The following is a 23,213-nucleotide window of genomic DNA, read 5'->3' on the forward strand; positions in this document are numbered from 1 at the left end:
TGGAGCCAAATTTCAAACGATGAGTGAGTTCATAGCAGCTGAAGGAGAGAAGGTGTGTCTGATGTGCAGGGGAAAGGTGCCCGTACCAGAGCTTAGTGTTTTCAGGGAGTAGAGCACAGTTCAGTGGACAAGGCCATAGAGTGTTGGATGAGCTTTGGTGGAAGATGAGATGGGAAAGATCAGTAGGGACCGTGAAAGGTTTTCTGTGCCACACTAAAAGCTTATGTCTTTATTCTTTAGACTAAGGGTCAGCAGCCCTTTTCTGTAAAAGGCCAGATAGTGAATATCTTCATCTTTCCAAGCCAGGCTGTAAGGTCTCTGTTGGAACTGCTCACTTCTGACCTTGAGTGTACAGGGCAGCCGTAGACAGGATGTAAATGAGCAGGTGTGGCCATGTTCCCCCGGAACTTTCTATACCAGAACAGGCAGCTTGGATGTTCTGGTCCCCCAGCCCGTGTGCTGACCCGTGCTATAGGCCATGGGAATCTTGGGAGAAGGTTGGGTCAAGGAGGGATCAGGTAAGTGTTGAGAACAAAGTGCGTGACTGCTGAGGGGTGGAGTTAGGTTCTAAATGTTACGAGGAATAAATAGGAGTGCTACTATTTTTCTATTATTCCGATCACTGGTTGTACCCAGCTACATTGCAAAAAGGTTCTTCCTGGCTTTTAAATTATTCCGGCCTGAGTTTTAATTTTTATTCAGTTATGGTAGAAAAATGGTTATTTCTGGCTTTTAAATTCCTTAAGTAATGGTAAACTTTTATTTGTTCGAGATTGGGACAAAGCTAGAAGATGAACATTTATTTCCCTGCTTAACTTTTTGGGAAGACGAGGGCTTTTTGGCACCCTACACAATGCCAGCAGCCTGTTAGGAATTGCCTTGACTTTTTCCAGGAGGCTGCTCCCTTGCAGTAGATCCAAGTGGCAATAAATTCGGGTGCAGAGAATTTCCAGGTACATTGAGCGTACTCATTGTAAACAAACAAACAAAAAAAGGCATTTTAATGTAACTCAGGGCTTTGCAATGACTGTGCTAGGCCTTTCTCAATTTCTGATTTTTTAATGATGTCCCTTACAGCAGATCAGCAGTCAGGGGCCTTTACTTTAATTTGTAATCCTGGGGCCTTGAAGTAAAGCTGTGCAACAGACAAGCCTCACTTTGGAAGCCTTGTATTTAATTGACTAGCTCTTTCAAGTTTTCAGATGTCACATCGTGACAACCATTATGCCTTCTGACTTTTTATCTTCTGTTCATTTTTATTAAATTTCTGTTTCTAGGCGGAAATTCGTACGGATTTTAATATTCTCTACAGCATGATGAAAAAGCATGAAGAATTCCGGTGGATGAGACTCCGGATCCGGCGAATGGCTGATGCGTGGATCCAAGCAATCAAGTCTCTGGCAGAAAAGCAGAATCTTGAAAAGAGAAAGCGGAAGAAAGTGAGTTTCTGATGAATTCAGTTCAGTTAGATGCCAGTTTTCTTTTAAAATTCGATTTTGCTTGGAAACAAGACTAAGAGAAATGTCATGTCTCAAATGATACTCCCTCAGGGGGAGTCTGCTCAGTCTCTTGTACAGCCTTTTTTGGGCTTTCCTTTCCCCAATTACAGTAATCCTGCTTAGCAGGGACCAGCACACATGTTTCTTGGGGGAAGCCAAGCAGACTATCTGCCTGTGAGATTTTCCTTTGAACCATTCTGACTGTCCCTGTGGCATCGGGAAACTTAACCCTCTTGGCTTTACCCAGAGGAAAACTTGTTGTTATGTCATCACGGCAATCTCCTGGTTGTGGCATTTGTCAGTTCTGGGCTTTGGGCAACTGATGAGTTCCATTGCCGCTATGTTGAGTTGGTGCTTCTGCTTATGTTCTTGAGGGAGAGATACTATCAATTAAACTGGGGCCAATTTGTTTGAAGTTCATGAGGATTTGCTTAGAAAACCTCTGGGAATAACCCTGAGCCTGAAAGGTTTTATACTCTATGGTTGTAGGTTAAATGGCCTTGGCTTTAGAGTAACTGTTCGGATGACAAACAACAGAGCAAATTACGCGATCTTTAGTACCCATGTCTAAAACTTAATTTAAAATTACTTCGGTGTTCCTAATTTGACTAATTTGGTATCCTCAAAGAAAGGAAATAAGGATGATGAACTTGCAAAACCCCAAGTCACAGTTTAGTGATTCCGTTTTGCTAAATCCCTTGAGTTTATGAAACAGCAGGTCCAAATGTTCAGGCCCCAGATAGTCCTCTGTAGAAGAGTATGAGGTCAAAAATGCAGGTGGGTTGTAAGAAGAAATACAGTATTTTTACGTAATCCTATGCAATAATCTCTAGGATATATTGTTAGGTCAATAAATACTAGATGGAGAACAGTGAACATTATTTTTAAAAGGAAGAGAGAATTTTATATTTTTATATACCTACATGTATATATAAAGATATGTACATGTACACACACGATGTATATATAATATAAATATATGCTTGCTCATATTTTTAAAAATAGAAGGATAAACTATGAAATTAAAGATAAAAAAGATGGACAGTGGCACTAGTTGCATCGCATTGTGGATGTACTTAATGCCACTGCACACTTAAAAATGGGGGAAGAGGGAATAGCATGGAGGCAACGGGTGTAGACACTAGACTTAACTAAATATATCTTTGTAGATTTCATACTAGAATCACTTGACATAGTGTAAACAAAATTGAATTACAAAAAAACAGTATCTAAAAATTACAAAGAAAATGAGACATGAGCTGACTACATATCCAGTTTTACAGTAAACACACAAAGAACTACACTTTTTAGTGACTAGAACACAGACAGTTCAGCATTTCTGACTGTATATCACAAAGGACAAAAAAAACCCTGCAAAATAGCTTCAAAGAAGTTTTACTGAGTTTTGCTAAGTTTACACTTAGTAGGTGGTGGTGTAGAGATGCTCATTCTGAATCCCTTCTGCATATTGGAATAAAGCAAAGTACTTCTGTTAGTATTCTCAAGAAGTGCGATTTTCCGTGTGGGAGAGAGGAAATAACATCTGTAAGACTGGTAATGTTATGCAAAGCTACTCTGATCCTGAGCTTGAATGGGAAGGACCCATGTGAATTTATGATTGGTTTTATCCTGGAGGAGAAATAAATTTCCAGCTACGTCCACTGAAAAGGGCTACAGACAGTGACTAACTAGAGTCCCCTTAAGCAGCAGACCTTGATCTTTAGATGCCATTTCCACTAAATGGTCTAAGAGGTTCTTGGAAGAATGTTGGTCAAGGTCTGAGACCAAAGTTGTACATGATGAGCTGGGAACATCTGTCATACTGGAGAGCAAAGAAACTCTCAAAGACTCCTAGAATTGTGTCAGAAGAACTTACAAGCCAGTTTGAATGGCCTCCCGTTGGCAAGATAGGACAATTTGATGAGCCATAAGGATAATAACTACAGCTTATTGAAATGCATCTAATATACTTTTATCTATGATTTTATAATGATACCTTTAAAAAGCCTCATTGATGGTCATCAGAGTAGGCTAATGAACAAATTTGTTATTTTGAAAACATAAATGGCAAGAGTCAAATACTTACCGAGCTTTTTCTACGTCAGCCTGTACTTCAGCAGAGCCGAATCGAATAGTTGATTGTGGAGGAAGGGGGATAGTTTCTCTTTATAGAAGCATTACAGCTAATAAATGTAGAAGGAATAATAAAATATCACCATTTTGCAACCCTAACAGATGAACGCATCTAGTTAGTGACCAGTAGGCTGCTAACATCACCAGAGATCCCAGACGTTGTTCCCATTAGTGGAAGCACACAGTACTACCTAGGAAGTAGTGTCGCCAAAAATATCAAATATGAATTGAATCATGCCTGTGGATCTAATTACTAATTTACTATAAATACAAGGGGTAGAAGAATCTGTTCTATATAATCAGCAAATCCCGAAGTGTGAGAGACTCTACTGGAAATACAACCTTGTCTCTTTGACAAATAAATTAAAACTCTCCCCACCTCTAAAGGATGGGGTTAAAGAAGCCTAAGAAATAAATGAGGCAATTATAGTTTATGCACTTTATTTGACTTCTGACTGCAACAACTGCGCTTGAAAAAAGGAACAGTTGAGGAAGTGTAGACACTAACCGGATATTGACTGATATTAAGGAATTAATAGCTATTTTAGGGGTGGTAGTGGTATGGTTATGTTTTTTAACTGAAGGTCTGTTTCTTTTAGAAATACAAACTGAAGTATTTGCAGGTGAAAGGAGAGGATCTTTAGGATTTGCTTCAACATAAGCTAGAGGGGTTGGAAGAAAATGAGTGTACATTAAGACACTGAGTTAGTAATTGTGAAATTTATGTGTGAGTACATTGGAATTGACTGCATTATCATGTCTGATTTTGGATATGTTTGAAATTTTTTTACATTAAAACCTTAAAAATATTCCAGCTGTGAGGGAAAAACCCAATATTGTTAAATGATATTTTATTGCCCTGGCTTACACTCCTTTAATTCTGATTTCCCAAATGTATCCTGCTTTTTAAAAACAGATTGTCCGTATGTCACGTTCACAGTCATAAAAGGGGCAGTAGTGAATTTCATTTCCTTCCATTTTTTGGTCCCTTCTAGAAAAATCTTACGCCATGTTGAGGTTTCATTAGAACGTAAACATCACTTTAGAATTGGTTGGTTGCTTTTGGTGTGTTACTGTGGAGTTTGTACTTGGTTCAGTGGGAATCAATATATGCCTCTCCTTTGTTTTTATGTGTTTTTTTTTTTCAGGTCCTCGTTCACCTGGGACTCCTGACTAAGGAATCTGGATTTAAGATAGCGGAGACAGCTTTCAGTGGTGGCCCTCTTGGTGAATTAGTTCAGTGGAGTGATTTAATTACATCTCTGTACTTACTGGGCCATGACATTAGGATTTCAGCTTCACTGGCTGAGCTCAAGGAGTAAGGAGATTACTTTTCAATTTTAAAATCAGAATACAAAAAAGAAATTGTAAACTCTTAAAGCCCTCTATTAGTGTGTAATTTCTTGTGGAGGAAAATGAAAGTGATAATTCACTAAACAGGAGATAAGAAGATTATTTTCAGGAGCTAAACACATACACTGTGAAAAGGATAATATGTTTTCATTGTAGCTGCAGGCTCCAGAGGCTTCATCTATGAATGCCAGAAAATTCAAACTAAGGAGCTTATTCTTTGCTATTACAGGTGCTTCCAACATGTGCAGCACAAAACATTATTGACTTTCCTAATTCCCTGTCTCTTGCTGAAATTCATACCATTCCCTACTTAATATCAAGCCTTCCAAATCTTAAAATAGGGCAGGTTCCTGTTTATAATTTAATTTGGATAAAATGAGTTTCTTGAAAGCCCTGATCCAATCCTCTTTCAGTAAGGCCAACTTTCCAGTCGGAGTCTGTTAACTCTACCTGGCTTTTCTATTTCCCTGAAATCTGCTTCTGGCTCTAGCCCTCTCTTAATCTCTTATAGATTGACACAGCTGGCTAGGCAGGAATGCTTCTCGCACCCCCTCTCCTTTTGGATAACTGCCCATGGAGACTTTCTTCCCAGCAGCCAAGTTATCATGTTGCAGTATGCCAAATGTTCCAGAAGAAATACCTCAAGTGAACATTCTAGAGATGGAAGGGCGTTAAAATATGTCCCCCACCCCGCTCCTACTTTATTGTCCACAACATTGATGCCCAGAGAGGTCTCTTGTGTTACGGCCAAGGTCCGCACACCTGATGGGTGGCAGTGTTGAAATGAAAGCAAAAATATCAACTGTCATTTTTTTAAAAGATTTCTATATGCTAAAACTGTGATCAGGGCATTAGTTAAAATAGGAGCGTTAACAGTTAGGATAACCACAGTATTGATGGTGACTATAAACAGCTAGCATCTGTTGAACACCTACCATGCATCAGATACTGAGCATTTTACGTACTATTTATGCAAACTTGGAAGTAAGTGCTATTGCTTTCTGCATTTTAAAGATGAGGAAACTGAGTTGTTTAAGAACACATGGAAAACATGCGAGAGCCAGGACTGGAGCTCTAACCCTGTCTGACCTCAAATCCTGTGCTCCTGACCACTTTACTAAATTGCTCCTTTTGGATCTAGATAAACCCGAGGTCTTCTGAACCCCTAAACGCTACGCATGTCCCTTCAGCATGCTGCCTCCTGCTTGCTTTAAAACACATGGTGTACATAGCCCGTGAAGCCGAGCCATCCATGCATTCAGCAGTCATTCTCAGTACTTTCTGGGCACTGGTTCTTGCTATGGTATATACAGAGATGACCAGCATGTGTTCAAGGAAATGCCAATCTTTTGGTAATTACAGCTAATACATTGTGTAATAATTACACTAATTGCAATGTGATTAGTACTAATTGAGGCATGGATGCTAGAATGTAAGCCAAGGGAGTACAGAAGCAGTGACTATTGCTCACCATGGTGTATGTGGCACCTAGAATAGTGCCTAGCACCCAGTGAGTGCTCGTGAATAGTTACCGAGCAAATCAGTGAAGAGATGAGTCAAGGACTGAGTGAGTGGGTGAATAAATGGAAAACTGTGGGAACTCTAGGGGCAAGTGCTCCCTAGGGAGGTCAGAAAAGGCATATTAAGGGTCTACCAGGCAGAGACTTAATTTGTTGGTCAAGAAGTCTACAGAGTGCTTCAAGCACTGGTGACAGAACCAGGTGTGTTTTATTTAGGAAGATAATTGTGGAAGCAACATAAAGCAGTGGTTCCTGAATATGCCTGCACATTAGAATCACCTGGGGATCTTTGTGGCCTCCCAGTGCCCAGACCATATCCCAGACTAATTAAATCACAACCTTTGGGATAGGACACAGTCATGAGAATCTCAATGCCTGCAGATAATACCAGTATGCAGACAAGTTTGGGAACCACTGAAGACAGGGTCGACCAGGAGTCCACACATGCTGGCACCGTGGGGCAGATGCAGTCTTCTGTGTGTTTTTGTTATGAATCTCCCTCGGGAACACAGCCACACCCATTGTGGATGGATTGCCTATGACTGCTTTTGTTCTCTAAGGGCAGAGTTACATAGTTGAGACAGAGGACATGTAGCCTGCAAAGGTGAAAGTATTTACTCTTCGGCTTTGTGTAGAAATACTTTTAAATTCTTGGGAAGGAATTGGTTACACAGAACCTGGTAATTTCAGAGGGTCAGATGAGAGGAGGAGGAGGGTACCTGAAGGAGTGGCAGTAAGGAGCTACAGAGCAGAGTCCTGCTTCTAGGACTCGTCCTTCGAAGTAGGATGGCCAGACTTTGGTGAAGGATGGTTATGGGGTGTGGGCAGGGATAAAAGGCATCAGCGAGGACCGATTTCTGGGTGAATGGCAGTGTGGTTCAGTGAGTAGTTTTTATTCCTGCGTGTGAAGTTGGTGTACGATCAAGTATGTTGGCTCCCTGTGGGTGCAAGGAGGGGGGTTTGTATGGTTGGGTGGGGATATGGGTGGATGGAAGGAAGGGTAATGAAAAACTGTAAATCACAATGCCAGTTATGTAATAGTCAGAAGGGAAAATCTGACATAGGAAAAATTAGGAAACAGCACAAGACAGTATAGAAGTTTATATTGTAGCAGCTAGAAATTGAAGACCTTTAGGAGGTCAGTAGGGGCTGGAGTAAGGAGAACAAGTTCTATGGGGGAAAGCAATAGCCACTGAGTATCTGGGACACATTAGGCACTTTTCTTTTTAATACCTCATTTAAGCACCTGAAGAATCCCTCACAGGTTGCTATCTTATTATCTTTTCTGTCACAAATCCTGTTTTGTGGGTTGGTTGTTTTGTTTGTTTCCCATGAGGAGGAAAGACCAGAGAGGTTAGTGACTTGTCTAAGATCTCATGGCTGCTAGTGGAGCTAGGTGGTAGAGATAGATTCAGACCCAGCTCTTCCTTGGTTTCAAAGTCTGTGTGTGTGTGTGTGTGTGTGTGTGTGTGTGTGTGTGTGTGTACACAGGCCACCATTTACTTTTGCCAGAATCTGAATCCGGGCTCTGGATAGGCCTTGATGGGTGGGCAGATTTTGGATAGGCAGCACATTGGGACCAACCACGCAGTCCTCCCCAACAACATTCTTGGGTTGTTTGTTTGCCTATTAATGTTGCCAAGTGTTGTATCTTGAAATAAATTATTATTTTCTTTTTTTTTTTCTCTTTCCTGTCCTTTTTCAAGGATAATGAAGAAGGTTGTAGGAAACCGATCTGGCTGTCCAACTGTAGGAGACAGGATTGTTGAGCTCATTTATATTGATATCGTAGGACTCGCTCAATTCAAGAAAACTCTTGGGCCATCCTGGGTTCACTACCAGTAAGTGCTACCTGCTGTCCTAAGTTGGTAGTTTTTGTTGTTGTTTTGTTTTTGTTTTTAAACAGGGGAACATGGTTACAGGCAGAAAAAGCTTATCAAATATTACCATTCGGACTGAGTAGGTTTCTCATTCCTAAGTGAAATTCACATTCTCCACAGTGACTTTTTACTTTCAAAGGCTATTCATTATTTTCATTGATTTCTTTTAGTTATAGAAAATAAGTGTCCGGCCACCTCTTTATCTTCCTTAATACTCCTCATTCTTCTCTGTGTGCCTACATCAATCTCATTTGTTTAAGTAGCAATTTGGATAAAATGTGGAAAATGTCATTTCTTATGTTGCTCAGGTTTGAGATGATGACTCATTTCTCTTCCCCTTTTCCTCGTGAGTTGTCATTTTTGGAAGAGAAAGCTGTGAATACCTTGTCTGAATGCTGGGGTCTTGTACTTTTTAAGACAAGACCTGTGCTGAGGATGACCCAAGTGCACACCTGTATCATTTTGGAGAAGAACTCGTTGTTTCCCTCAGTATGGGTTTGGGACCACGATTTAGTGTTTGAAATGATTTTACATGGTACACAAGCATGGCATTAAATAACAGTGAATTATATAATGAAGTTTACTAATCTTTCGGTTTTCTTCCAGTCTTTCTAAAAAGGCTTAGTTTGATGCTGTGATACCTCCAACACATCTTGTAACACTTACATGCATTTTTAACAAGATGAGGGTAGCTGTCAATTTCAGCCTCCAGGCAAAGTATCCAGTTTGAATTTAATAATAATTTTTAAAGAAGAGAAATATGCTATTTTTGGTTATCTTCCCCTTACTAGAGTTGGTACTGGCTTTAATTTATGGCCTCTAAAAGTTTCCAATAAATGTAAATAAGCGTATTTTATCTAATGGTGTCAGTGGTACATATATTTGGTTAAAAATCCTGAAGTTAGTACCTACCTGACTAGCTGAAAGTGAATGTTGACGTACAGTTTGAACCAACTTCCTAAAAGAACACTTGGAAAATCTTTCAAGTAGCCTGACTTAGAAATCTCTCCATGTGTTTCTTTTCTATTGCTATTGGGTAAAATGGTATTTTGACGTGTTCTTCTAACTTGACCCAATAATTGAATCCTTAATGACTTGAACTAGGTCCATTTCAGATTGGTTTATAATTTAATATTATTTATTATTAACTTTAATCTCCAAGCCTATGTCAGATTGCAAGTCCTTTAGTAGAAATTGAAAAGAAATAAAAAGTCAAAATATTAAGAAGAATCTCCAAAACATAGTAGAGCAAACGTCATTGTCTGTAAATTTTCTTGGAGTTTTCTTCCCAGTAGCAAAATTTTTTTCTCTCTGGGTGGTGCCATACTCAGGGACAGAGGGAAGGGGTTGATTGAGAAGAGACGGTGCGCTTTTCATTCTCTTTTGGATATAGTTTCATCAGAAAGCAAAATAAAAATCTTGGTTTGGGCCAGGATAACACTCTACCTTCTGCATCACATTATTCCTGGTTTGGTTTTGTTTTTGGTTTGTTTTTTCCTTGAAATCTTCATACATCACAAGCCATCACATTTGTTCTCAGTTCTGTGGAAATAGTCGTCTTTCTTTTTGGTTAATAAGCCATGTAAGTAAACGATCATTTTTTTTTTTCCTTTTTAGCTACAGCATTAAAGAAGGAAGGAAGGGCAGAGCTATTGTTCTCTGGCATTTAGCAAATGGCAGGCATCTGGTACAAAAGGACCAAGGCATCATGGGCATCCCTAGACTCACATATCCTCACCATTAAGAAGGGCTGTTGGGATGGAAAAATATCCTCAGTGGTAGGGTTTAGGTCAATTAAAAAGGATGATTTCATTATTAAAATGGTCACCACTGGTCGGTATTAGATTCTTGTTGGAGGAAAAGGCACCGTCTCAGAGGAATTTTATGGAAGGGTGTAGTATCTATCTTCCCTTTCTTTAATAAATTGTTTATGTTAGTGATATTAGTTGGCAGGAGGTCTGTTAGGACTTTAGCCCTGCTGTCTTTGTGGTGTGATGAAGCTAAGATTTCATCCAAAGACCAAGCAGGTCCTCTAGAAAATTTCTTGCCACATCTTTCCCTTTTGATGATGAGACACTGTCAGGACTCTCTGAATTCATCTTGGTCGATGGTACATGGTAGGAATTCCATTAAATGTAAAGGGGTCATCTGATCTTCCATTTAGGAGCAAAACCTTGAGTCCTGTTGATCTTGGAAACATATTTGTAAATTCTTTTCAAATTATGTAGGGACCCAAGAAATTCAGTTAAACATGTGTTCAGTGCCTACATTCAACTAGTATACCCCTCGGGGTTGCAAAACTCATACCCATTTCGCTTCTTATGAGGTCTTTGCTGAGTATTGAGGACACACAGGAAAGTGAGGGCAAATAGTGCGAGATATACCATGTTTTACATCCAACTCCAAAGTAGAGAGTAGGTCCTGGCAAGAAGTTGTCCATCTTACAGTAGTGTGGCTCAGAGCAAAGAGAATGTTCCAGAAGTCATTTGGCATTGCCACAGCGATCCCTGTTAGAAGGAGGCCAGCTGCCTTGGGCAGCAAGGCAAATATCTTTTTAAGTCCTCTGTCTGTTCCTCATGCTTCAGACACACAAAAGACAGAGGACCTGCATCAATATTAACAACACAAACCCAGTTCCAAACACACAGCTGTAGGATGTGATTGAAGGAGGGAAACTATAATGTTAAACCTCCTCTGCCATATACAGAGATCCATCCCCTGCTTCTGGTTTATAAAACAAACCCAGGTCAGCTAAAAAATAGACAATTCCCAAACCCAAACTTAAGTAGGAGGATGTAGAATTCTAAGTTTCTCAGACATTCGGTCATTCATGCTATAGCTTTCCTCTGGGAGGAAGCTCAGCATCACGTAGCACGGTATCAGAGTCCGGGCTTGCAGGCGTTAGGCTCCCACCAGGCATCGTGACTCATCGGGGTTTGTCTTAATTATCTAAATTTAAAATCAATAAAACTCCAAAGTTAAAAATAAAATCACACGCCAAAGCTAGAGAGGCGTATACCGTGTAGAGTAGATTGCACATGAGTCGAAGTAGCCAAAGCCTTCCAGAGGAAGGTTTCTTAGGACAAGGGTGGCCTGTCCCTCCCTGCTGTGCCTGCACAGTGCCTGTAATCTTTGAGGCTCAGCCCTGGCCCTTGGGCAGGAGTGGAGCAGCCCCACCTGTCCGTGTGTGTCCCTCCCTCCCCTTCTGCTCTCCAACAGCCCTGTACGCAACAGTCACTGTCATCCCTACATGAACGCTGCCATCTTTCTCAGAAGAAAGTATGCTGGCTCCAACCAGTGGCTTTTGTATCTTATTTTAGTTAAAGAGTTAATTATAATATGGAAGGTTTTTATATAAGTTTTTAATGCAAATTTTGATACTAAAATATATCTAAGTTAAGGGATGGCAATGTTTTATTAAGAAAAGGAATACCCCAAGCTACTCAAAGACCAGGGAAAACACACACGGGTCAGTTCCTTGGTTCCCCAGCTTTCTTTTTCCTGGACTGTGGCTCCTGTTTCCGTCCACCTGTCGGTTGTCAGGCTGATGATGTAGGTATTCTTGGTGCTAATTGGGAAAATTGTCACTGTGATGGTAGCATGTTCCTCGAGAGCCACACAGGAGTCCAAAATAAGGAGACGCTTTCTGTGCTCAGCTTGTATTCCCTCCTGTCCTCTTTCTTTTCCTCCCTTCCTTGTCTGGACAGAGGGTGGCGATCTCGGAAGAGAAAATCACCACATGAAAGTGGTGATTTGCTATTGATTTTTCTGGAAAATCCAATCTGGTGTCTGCATTTTATTTTTCTGAATCACACATTGATGTAAAAAAAAAAAAGTTGAGAGAATGCCTTTATCATAGTGGGAAAAGGAAGAAAGAAACTGGATCCGGTACTTACAACTCACTTGCCATTATCTGATTCTAAAATGTGGTTTTTAATATATATCTGCTTTTATGCTCATCAGTCCAGTAAGAGCCATTCAGAAGTATTGCTGATGTATAACCACAGGAAGCAGAGCTATTTTTATTGGCCAGGCCCAAGCTAAATTAACATCAGTGCTTTGAGAATCAGTGATGAATTGGAGGAATGAGTTAATTAATGTAGGAAGTTTCAGCATTGATTCTTGTGATTGGTCATTTTTTTGTGTGCTCTAAAGCAGTGATCGAAGGCTCTTTCTGTAAAGGGCCAATGTAGTAAATATTTTAGACTTTGCTGGTCATATGGTCTCTGTGGCAACCACTGAAGTTGTCTGTTATTGAGTGAAAGCAGCCATAGACTCTAAATGAACAATTAGGCATGGCTATGTGAAATAAAACTTCATTTCTGAACACTGAAAATGGAATTTCATCTAATTTTCATGTCACAAAATATCCCATCCCCCCCCCCTTTTTTTTTTAAACCATTGAACATAAAGATCATTCTTAGTTCACAAGCCATACAGAAATAGGTGGTAGACCAGATTTGGCTGACCCAGTTTGAAGCCTTTGTTGGAAGAGCCAAATGAAACATCTTCAGTTTTACTCCTGGCTCTGGAAGAAAGCAGTAATGTTCCGGTACTGTCAAATACATAAAAATCGACACTGCCTCTTAAGAGGGATTCTAAACTCTACCTAAAATTAAATACTCTTATTAATCGATGAAAATGATCAACGATTGTTGAAAGAGCTAAGGCATGCCTTAGGCTTTACGGAGAATAAGACCTCCATCTTCATCCATTCAGGCTGCCGCAACAAAATGCCACAGTCTGAGTGGCTTAGAAACAACATTTATTGCTCACAGTTCTGGAGGTTGAAGTGCAAGGTCAGAGAGTCGGCATGGTCAAAGTGAGGCTCTCCTTCCTCCAGCTCTCGGGCTTCTCACTTTGTCCTCACCTGCTGGAAGGAGCAGGGGAATTCTGTGGGTGTCTCTCTCTCTCTCTCTCTTTTTTTTTTTTTTAATTTATTTATTTTAGAGAGAAAGAGATCAGGAGTGGAAAGGGCGCAGGGAGAGGGAGAGAGAGAATCTTAGGCAGACTCCCTGCTGAGTGTGGAGCCTGACGTGGGGCTCCATCCCACGACCCTGAGATCATGACCTGAGCCTAAATCAAGAGTGGACACTTAAGCAAGTGTGCCACCCAGGTGCCCCGGTGGGGTCTCTTTTATAAGAATACTAAGCCCATTCATGAGCTAACCACCTTCATGACCTAATCATCCCCCAGAGCCACATTTCCCAGTACCATCACCTTTGGGGGCTAGGGTTTCAACCTGAGAATTTGGGAGGGGAATACAATATTCAGACCATAGCCACTTCTAAAAATGGTAGTTCTTTGTCTCTTCACAACTCTTCATTTGGCACCACTGTATGCTCGGCCCTAGCTAGGGGGACGGCAGTGAACATGGCAGTCTGCAATGCCAGTTCTCGTGGAACTTTGTGTTTTGCTGTTATTTGAGTGATCTTCTGTGACTTGTCAGCTAATCTGAAGCAAAATGTATGTGTGTGTGATGGCTCAGGCTCAAAAGTCACACATGGAGATGTTTGGTATATATATTCTACAGTCTCTCACTTACCACCCACTAGTGTTTCTGATGAAAAGTATTTGTCCATTTTGGGTAGTCCCTGCAGGACGGGTTAGAGCTTTTACTTTTTTTTTTTTTTTTTTTTTTAAGATCTTATTTATTTGAGGGAGAGAGAGAGAGCACGAGTGGGGCGGGGGTGGGGTCGGCAGAGGGAGAGGGAGTAGCAGACCCCCCACCTAACAGGGAGCCCGACACAGGGCTCTATCCCAGGACCCCTGGATCATGACTTGAGCTAAAGGCAGACGCTTAACAGCTGAGCCACCCAGGCACCGCCACCTCCCCCCCCACTGCCCGAGCTTTTACCTTTTGAACTTTGGGGTCAGGGTTATAGTTTTACCTGCATTGCTTTTTCCTTTCAGGTGCATGCTCCGGGTCCTGGATTCGTTTGGTACCGAGCCAGAGTTTAACCACGCTAACTATGCCCAGTCTAAAGGCCACAAGACGCCCTGGGGCAAGTGGAATCTGAACCCACAGCAGTTTTATACCATGTTCCGTGAGTACTCACACGTCACCTCTGCTTTCCAGAATGCCCCCCACCGAAGATAAATGGGAAAAGAAACTAAATGGCTGTGTATTTTGGATAGTGATTCTCAGGGCTTTTAGCTGTAGAAACGTGTGCTGTGGAACCTTTCCCTTGGGAATAACTGATTTCTTTGTTGTTACTGTTGTTTAATTGGAATTGAAAGGCCATGTGAGCATTTTGTGAAAAGCCTGAAAATGTTCTAGAGAAAACATGTTCAACATGAAGTATCACTGAAAACCGTTTGGGAAAGGACTTCAGGTGGATTCTGGATTGGCAGACACTAAACACATTTCATTCCGCATGGATGCTGTGTAGGGTCCACCTGATGACTGCTGAGGAATGAGGTCTTATAGATTTCCCAAAAAAATAAGTCTTAATTATCTAAGCATCAACCCTTGTAAAGAAAAAAGTCAGGTTTTTTTCAAATGAAACTGTTTTAAACTCTGTTCCATATTTAATCATCTTCTCGAGCGCTGGCACCAGAATGAAATCTCACTCGCTCTTGCTCACAAGGTGTCATCGATGCCAACGGCAGTGATAATTTCAGGAGGTGTTATAGCAGACACCTCAAAAATGACGCACTGACTGACCCCAGTGTTAGGTGCTTCGCATTTTTCTGTTTGTCGTGTTCCCTTTCCCACATTCACCATTTCTTACTGCTGCTATCAATTTACTGCCTCGAGCCTCATTTTATTGATAATTAGCTGAGGATTGTGAAGGAAACTCCCAAATTTGATAATGATCATGCCCAAAATAAACTTAAAGTCCGTATGCGTTGGTGATGCGGTGAAGTCCTATTCTGGAAATGTTACACAAGTTAAACCTGACTTCGTTTGAATGCTCAGAATGGAGAATTCTCATTTTCCAAAGTTGTCAGAATAATTTTAATCCAGAGATTTTCATCCTAGAGTTAGTATCTAAGATGCGAATCTATTTCCTTTGTTGAGACCCAAGGGACCCGTGGCCTACTTTTCCCCTGTGTGCTTGCCTCTCCCCCTTGTATGCAGTCACCTAAAGATGACCCTTTTCTCAGGTTCACCAAACATAACAAAGAGCACATTGGGCTTAATTCTTGCATGTGACATATGAGACAGAAGAGTTATGGCAATTGGAGGGTGGTGATTTAAAAATCAGCTCATGGTCAAGGGTTCAGTGTTCTTTTCAGCTCAGTAGAATTTGCAAGAGCATATTATATGCATGGCAGACATTGTTACTGCTCTTGGGGCTGTATCGTCCTGCTATTGCAACACGTCCCGGGGGGCACAGTTTAGGGCACAAACTAGTATGTGGTGTGTTGGGTGACAGATGGCTGCGCAGCATGGTAAGGCATGATTGCAGTTAGCGTTTGGTTTGACTTTATTGTACAACTTTCGAGGGTCTAGGATGAGGTGGTACAAAATAAGGTGAGAAGTAACCTATGCACTACGTCAGATGAAAAACGCTAGGCCTTTCTAAAATGGCCAGAAGAGCCCAAGTGATACGTTGTATAGATGTCCTCTACAAGATGGTGTTGCCTTGTGTCCAGGGAGTAGAAACAGGAAGTGTTTCCAGAAAGTATTAGGTTCTCTTCTAGAATGTTGAAAATCAGAGTCCTAAAAACCTGTTTTGTTCTCCATGAATGGAGGATTTCAGCAGTGTTGGGTAACTGAATTGAAAGAAATGCATTGCTTAAAATGTAACTAAAGATGAAGACACGGTTTAATTCCTATTAACCTGGGAAGGGGTGAATTTACTCAGAATTCAGCAGGAGTCAGGGGAGAAAACGGATACATTTGACTGCCTTAATAAAAAAAAGGAAAAAAGAACCTGTATGGCAAAAACATAAATCCTATCTTGGTGGATTAGTATCCTTTAATATATAAAGAGCTTTTAAAAACTGAAGGAAACGTTCCGTAATCCAAACAGGAAAATGGGCAAAGCCATTACTCATTCTGAGGAAAGAGAAGCTTATTGCCCCAAGCATTTGAAAACACATTACCCTCACTCACCGTAGAGAGAAATGCGTATTTTAACCGCACCAAGGTACCATGTCCCCAACATCAGGTTCACCAGGATCCCGAAGGTGGTAGCGTAGCTATTCCAATGGTGAGGGTCCGTCCATCTTTTCCTGCCCTACTAGTGAGAATGCAGCATGGTACTAACCGGGGGTGGGGGGGGACACGTATTTGTTGGATCTAGCAAAACTATCAACACATCTTCCTTTTGACTGAGCAGGTCATATCTAAGAGTCTTTCCCAAAGATAAGTGAGCAGAAATAAAAAATGGTGTGTGCACAGGTCATTTGTTGTGACACTGTTCGTAATAGGCAAAGAGTGGAAATAACCCAGATGTTCATACTAGGGGGCTGAGTGGATAACATGGTCCACTGGGAGAGGGGAATACTGTGAAACTGGAAGGACCAGTGAGGACAGTCCCCACTGCTCTGAGGGCAATGACTGGGATACAGAGAAGTAATAAAACCAGCAGGCAGGGCAGCTTGTCGACTTACTCCTTTCTGTGTAAAAGGGCAATGTGTGCGTATGTTAGTGTATATGAATTTGCCTGTCTTTTCAAAAGAAATAAAGTAAGGATAAATAACAAGCCGAAGAAAATGACTACCCCTGGAGGAAGGGGGTGCAGGACCAGGCAGAAAGTAGATGTCTCTTTAATGTACTTTATTTTAATTTGGGAACCAAGTAAATGTTTTACATAAAGAAAGAAAGGAAAGAAAGAATTCACTAAAAACTGAAAACAGATTGAAAAAAATAAAACACGCCTAATGTTCTATCAGATTAGTGTGAATGTCCCACACAGAGAAAATAATTACTTCAAGTGACTTTAAAACTCAGTCTTTGGATCATATATTCATAGTGGGAAATATTTACATTGTTATTTGAAACTCTTAGAGGTTTACTGTAGGAGCCCAGATTTTCAGTATACAAGAAGTTGGGTAGTATTTAAAGAATTTAAGTAAAGACTGTATCATCCTTGGCTTGAATAGGAAATATCAGTATCAACTTACTTTTCTCTTCAAAAAAAGAAATGTTTCCTAGCTCTGTACTTCGAAAAGGATCAGAAGTAGAGACAGTCCAGTAGCAAGGAGTATCCTCAGCACTCAGATTGGGAACCTTTTCAGTACCTTCCCCACGGGGATGCCTGGGTGGCTCAGTTGGTTAAGCGTCTACCTTCAACTCAGGTCATGATCCCAGAGTCCTGGGATCAAGACCCGCATCAGGCTCCCTGCTCAGCCAGGAACCTGCTTCTCCCTCTGCCTGCTGCTCCCCCTGCTTGGGCTGTCTGTCACTCTCTGACAGATAAATAAACAAAATCTTTCAAATAAATACCTTTCCCACTACAAGGAACCTCCTCAGATAAATAGTGGATTCCAGGTCTAGGGCAGGAAGCAGTCACAAGGGGACCTCTCAACATGCCAGAAAGCACGGAAGCTAAGGAAGACCACTGGGGTAGAGTCAGAAGGACATAGGAACCAAAGACCGGATAGTTTGAGAATCAGAAAGAGGAACAGCTACAGCGGATTGCAGTCAAACCAGTGACGGATACTCTGCGGGTCCAGGATGATCCTTCAAATGAGAGAAGCCCACAAAGTCCATCGGTCCCCCTTCGCAAGTTGCTAGGACACCACGTCATTACTCTGAAAAATAAAAGGAAAGAATCCAGCTTTGATCCTGCCTTTCTAGGGCAAGTTGTATTTGAAGGTAATCAAAAGTTGATGAAAGAAATTTGCTAATCACGAAGAAATCACAGCTAATAAATGCCAAAGGGATTAAGAATGAGAAAATCAGCATTTTAATTCTCTTAAAGAGACAGTAGAACAAGGCAGGGATCATCCGTGGTTGGTACAGCCTTCGCGTCACAGGTTGGTGGAAAGCTTTCTCATGAATGACGCTGCCTTATATGGAGAAAATATGGACATGAAGAGGGCAATTAAGCAGTTGGAGAACTTTGCTGTATTGTGATGTGTCTGGGCTGGCGAATTGGCACAAAACAGTGACTCCGAAAGCCTGCCCACAGAGAACTTGGGTGCCTCTCCAGAGGGGTCCTTTCCTACCCCAATGATGAAAGGGTGGGTCTGCTCTAACCCAGTCATCCCCACAGAATCTTCCATTCCCTCACCCTTCAGGTAACTGTGGCTATTCTCATGATCTGAAGGGGAAGATCGTTGGTTTGAGTGTAAAAAGGAAGTGTCAGGTTACATTTATGTATTGTTAATTATTTTTAAACACTGCATATTTACTGGTGTTCACTGTGTGGGTCGACAGTAATCATATCGGTGTGTAAATATGCACGTGTATTACACAGTTGGACTAGATCTCGTGCTGATGGGGTGCAAAACGGAAAGTGTAGACTAGACCCCCAGGAATAGAGTCGTTGTACTTGTAGAACTGTTGTCTTCCAGTCCAGCTGTCGTCTGACCAGATTTAGCGGTGTTCTGGCGTGTGTGAAGTGCAGAGAGAGGAGAAAGGGCCCAGCTGGCGGACAAAGAGAGTAACACACCATTGCTGACGCGTCTTCGGGAGCAATGGCATGAGGTTGTGCTGACCAGAGCGCGTTTGCTCTTCAACATTCAGAGTTGAACACTTCTCACCTTAAAGCTGCTCCTGTTTCTCCTCTAACTCCTCTCCTCACTAAGTTGGTAGAGTTTCTACAGGTTGGAAAACCTGATTTTCCTTTATTGTTTTGCTCCAGATCTCAGAATTTCACTGCAGCCAGCCTCTTTGTGTATTCTGTTTGCATTTGGGCATTTTTGTGTTAGTATAGACTATTCCTGATACCTCCCGAAGTGGCTTCTATAGGGACCATCCGAGTGGTCAGGCAACGCTGAGTCCATTTGGCTACATCTACTGAGTGATGCTTTTTTTCGAGAAGCTGAAAAGTCTAGGAGTTCCTCCCTCGTGGCAAGCGCCTCGTTCCTGCACTCACCTCTTGTCCACACTCCAGGCGGCCTGTGGGCTAGGCACTAAGGCCTTCCTCTTGCCATCAGAGCTGGCTCTTAAAAGCTCAGCTTGGACTAAGCTGTCCCCGCTCAAAGACCCCCGTGCCCTCCCATTGCCCTCCCCCTACCCCCCCACTCCATACCCTTCCCCAGGTGCTCTCCCCGGCCCCACCAGACAGCCTGCTGGTCTCTGAAGTACCTGCTGGATGCCTCCTCAATCTTTCTTCCTTCAGATCACCCTGATAGCAAATTGCTTTTTTTTTCTTGAAGTCTATTTAAAAGACTTCCTTTATCTTTTCAGTAAAATTGAAGAGAAATGTTAACCCTATCACAAAAACAAAAAGCATCCCCCCATGGAAAAAGGCCCCCAAATTCTAACATAAGCATTATCATAGTTTTCACGGCTATATTTTTACGTGGTTATAAATACATAATAGAATTCTGGATCTCCTTTTTTTTTTTTTTCCTTAATAATTTTTTTCAAGGTTCTTTATGATTTCCAAAGCTCTTTTATAGTCCATCAAGTGACTAGCTCCTAATTTGTACCTATTTTGGGAAAATTATGTTGTTTCTTGTTGACAAGTAACTGCTGCTTTTTCTGCGCTTGACAGGGTCTTGGCTTGACCCTCCAATTAGGCATTATTTCCGTCAGCAGCCTTCGGTCTGCTATACACACTGCTTTTTCTAAACTCCTGAAGGTGGTCTGATTTTTCTCACTTCCCAACAAGGTGCGTTACACCTCGATAAACAAATGCAAGACATTTGCCCGTACCATTTACGAGAGAAAACGAAGCCCTGAAGTCGACGACTCATGCCTCGAGGTAGCCCGTATTTGGATAGCTCTCATTCCCTGCACGACACCCTCTTTCACAGCCTCCTCTGCCTTATGTAAAAAGAGTGGTGCCGAGACGTGTGTATGTGATCGTGCTTGTTCCTCCCCCTCGCTGGAGACCCTGGCTGAGCGCAGCGGCAGCAGAGTGACGAGACTCCTCACCCCAGCGCCCAGGCAGTGTGCTGCCAGACTTCTGGGACGTTCCGGGAACATTCAGCGGCCTGCTGAACCACCTCACTGTTCATTTCACCGTCCCAGAACATTGCCTGTTCTCTACGCAGAGTCCGTTCATAGTGGCTTATTTTTAATTAGTGAATTAATTTTTTGAGGACCTGCAACATTTTGGCTGTCGTTCACCATCTGAAGACACCGAATAGTTCGCCTTCTGGGTGCTCTCCTTCTGCACTTCGAGTCGAGGGCTGGGGAGGATTTAGCCTTTCTTGGTACATGTGGACATTGGGGGCAGAAAAGACAGGGAGCTGTCATAGAGTTGAGTGAAGAACAGGCTGGGTGTTCTGGAGGTGTTCGTTGAGAGCCTTCCCATTTCACCTCCAGCCCCTCTCCTTTCTTTACACCATCTGGCCTGCCTCATGCTCTTGGCCTCCTCTTGGCTTTTACATGTCTTCCAGAGAGCCTTGTTTTCTCTGATGTGCAGGTCATTGTGTATGTACTCCTTGGTCTGGAAGCCCCTAGCCCTCACCTCCAACACACACACACCCGTGTTCATCCTTCAGGTAGGTGCCCTGTCCTCTGGAAACCTTCCCTTCCCTGAGGCACACGCTCCTGTTCTGTGACTCTTGCACTGGTATTCTAGCCCCAGTCCCACCTTGTGAGCCTCACAAGCCTGGTCAGTGCTGAGTCCCCCATACCTGACGTGGGAACATCACTGGTGATAGGTATTCGTTGAATCAATGGGTAAAAAACAAAAGGACTCAGTTTTCCCCAACTACCGAATGGGGTTGGTTAAAACATAAGTCAGATCCTAACACTCCTATGCTCACAATGCCATGGCATCTCACTGTAGGGAAAGACCAGTCATCCCAGTGGCCTCAAGGCAACAGTGCTTCTCTGGCCTCATCTCTTACTACACGTCTTCTTGCTCACTGCTCTCTAGTCCCATAGCTATTTCTTAGGTGGGTCAGGCACACTCCTGCCCCAAGACCTTTGCATTGGTTATTCTATCTTCCAAATATTCTTCCCTTAGACTTCTGTGTTTGTTTCTTCAGGTTTTTTTTTTTAAGCATCTTTTTTCTTTTTAAAGATGTATTTATTTATTTTAGAGGGAGAGAGAGCATGCCCATACCTGGGTGTGGGGGTAGGGGCAGAAGGAGAGGGATAGAGAGAATCCCAAGCAGACTCCCCACTGAGCACGGAGCCTCATGTGGGGCTCGATCACACAACCCTGAGATCACGACCTGACCTGAAATCAAGAGTCAGAAGCTTAACCAACTGAGCCACCCAGCTGCCCCTCTTTCTTCAGGTTATAACTCAATTGTTACTTCAGTGAGACCAACCCTAAGTCCCCCTTTTTTAAGTACAACTTTTTCCTCCCAATTCCCTGTGCCCCTTCCCTGCTTTATTTTCCTCACTAACTATATTACCAGGCAACACTTATGCTTCCCTTATTTTTATTTTATTTTTTCCTGCTCTGGAATCTGAGACATAGGGGTTTTGTCTGTTTGGTTTATTGCTGAAACTCTCAACACCTTGAAGAATGTGTGGCTTAGAGTAGGCATTCAGAAAATATCAGTTGAGTTAAAATGAACAATGATGCCTGTTCTATTTTAGCCCACACAACAATGTGAGGGAAAGTGAGACGTGTTGTACAAACTTAAAATTATAGAAGCTTCTCTGTTGAATCATATGTTGTACACTTAAAGCTAATGTAACATTATGTGCCAACTAGACCCCCCAAAAAGTTTTTTTAAAAAATCATTACAAAACCTTTAGGGCCAGTGGCCTTCAAGTTGCTTTCTTGTGTCTTCCCACGGAATGTGTTCACATGGTTGAGCTTTCACCAGTTCCAATAATACTGGTTGTAGTCATTGACGTTCTGACTCTCTGAAATTCTCCCAGAAGTTGGGGCTCGTGGTGTGGTTTATTTGCTTGATCAGGTTGCAATAATGGCTCATAGACCAAAGATTCTGCCTGACAAAACAGGACTTGTAGAAATGGGCTACTTTCCTTTCATGCCAATGATAAACCTATTGGCTTCGGCTAAGGATCACTTCCACGTGAGATTTTATTTTCAGGGCCTGACAAGCAGAGGAGCTGTTTGTGATTCCAACTGCCTTTTTGACCTTTGACTTCCATCAGTAGGACTCTTGCCTTTTACTTCTGTGCAGACCAGTGAGTGATGGGACCAGCCTTACAGTTCCTTTATCTGAGTCTCAGCCTTTAGGAGTGATGTTCTTCTGAGGAGTCCGTTCCCTCCTAAATTGCTTTTTGACACTTGAGAAATTAACTCCCATGTGCCTTTTGTCAACAGTTCGGGCTCTCATCTCTTCAGCCCAGCTGTACATAATAGTTTCCCTAGCTTGCATCCTGACCTCTTCTCTCTCTCTCTCTCTCTCTCTCTCTGTCTTTCTCGCTCTCTCAGCTCATCATCACCTCCATTTGAAAAACTTCAGTTTGGGTAAAATTTGAAGTATAACATCACTGGCTGTGTAGTTTTTAAAGCCAAATAACTTCTTGTGTGATGTGACTGTATTTGTCAATAAACTTTTTCTATCATCCCAGTCACATCATCAGAATCAGGATCAACGTCATGAATATGATGGTAGCTAATATTCTTCCCCACTTTGTTAACAGAGTTTACAAGTATACACAAAAGGTGAAAGAAATGTACAGTAGAAAACCACAGCCTAGACTCTACAGTTAACAGCTTCCCTTACTCGCTCTGTGACCTCTCAATCCATATACCTGTCTGCTCGCCAGGCATCAGTCCACATTTTTTTGATGCATGAAAGAACACTTAACCCACAGA

General features: G+C 42.0%; 1 protein-coding gene across 5 annotated transcripts in view; it reads left to right on the forward strand.

Annotated features, from left to right (window-relative positions):
• MGAT5 (alpha-1,6-mannosylglycoprotein 6-beta-N-acetylglucosaminyltransferase) overlaps positions 1-23,213 on the forward strand; it is a 325,980-nt gene that overhangs the window by 202,002 nt on the left and 100,765 nt on the right. For all 5 annotated transcript variants that reach the window (XM_026510104.4, XM_026510107.4, XM_026510105.4 and 2 more), the window contains 4 exons: positions 1,278-1,439; positions 4,781-4,950; positions 8,212-8,346; positions 14,299-14,432. In XM_026510104.4, the coding sequence (XP_026365889.1) occupies positions 1,278-1,439; positions 4,781-4,950; positions 8,212-8,346; positions 14,299-14,432 (601 nt within the window). The remainder of the gene's footprint in view (positions 1-1,277; positions 1,440-4,780; positions 4,951-8,211; positions 8,347-14,298; positions 14,433-23,213) is intronic.

Source organism: Ursus arctos, unplaced genomic scaffold (assembly GCF_023065955.2).
Source record: "Ursus arctos isolate Adak ecotype North America unplaced genomic scaffold, UrsArc2.0 scaffold_1, whole genome shotgun sequence".
Classification (NCBI taxonomy): Eukaryota; Metazoa; Chordata; class Mammalia; order Carnivora; family Ursidae; genus Ursus; species Ursus arctos.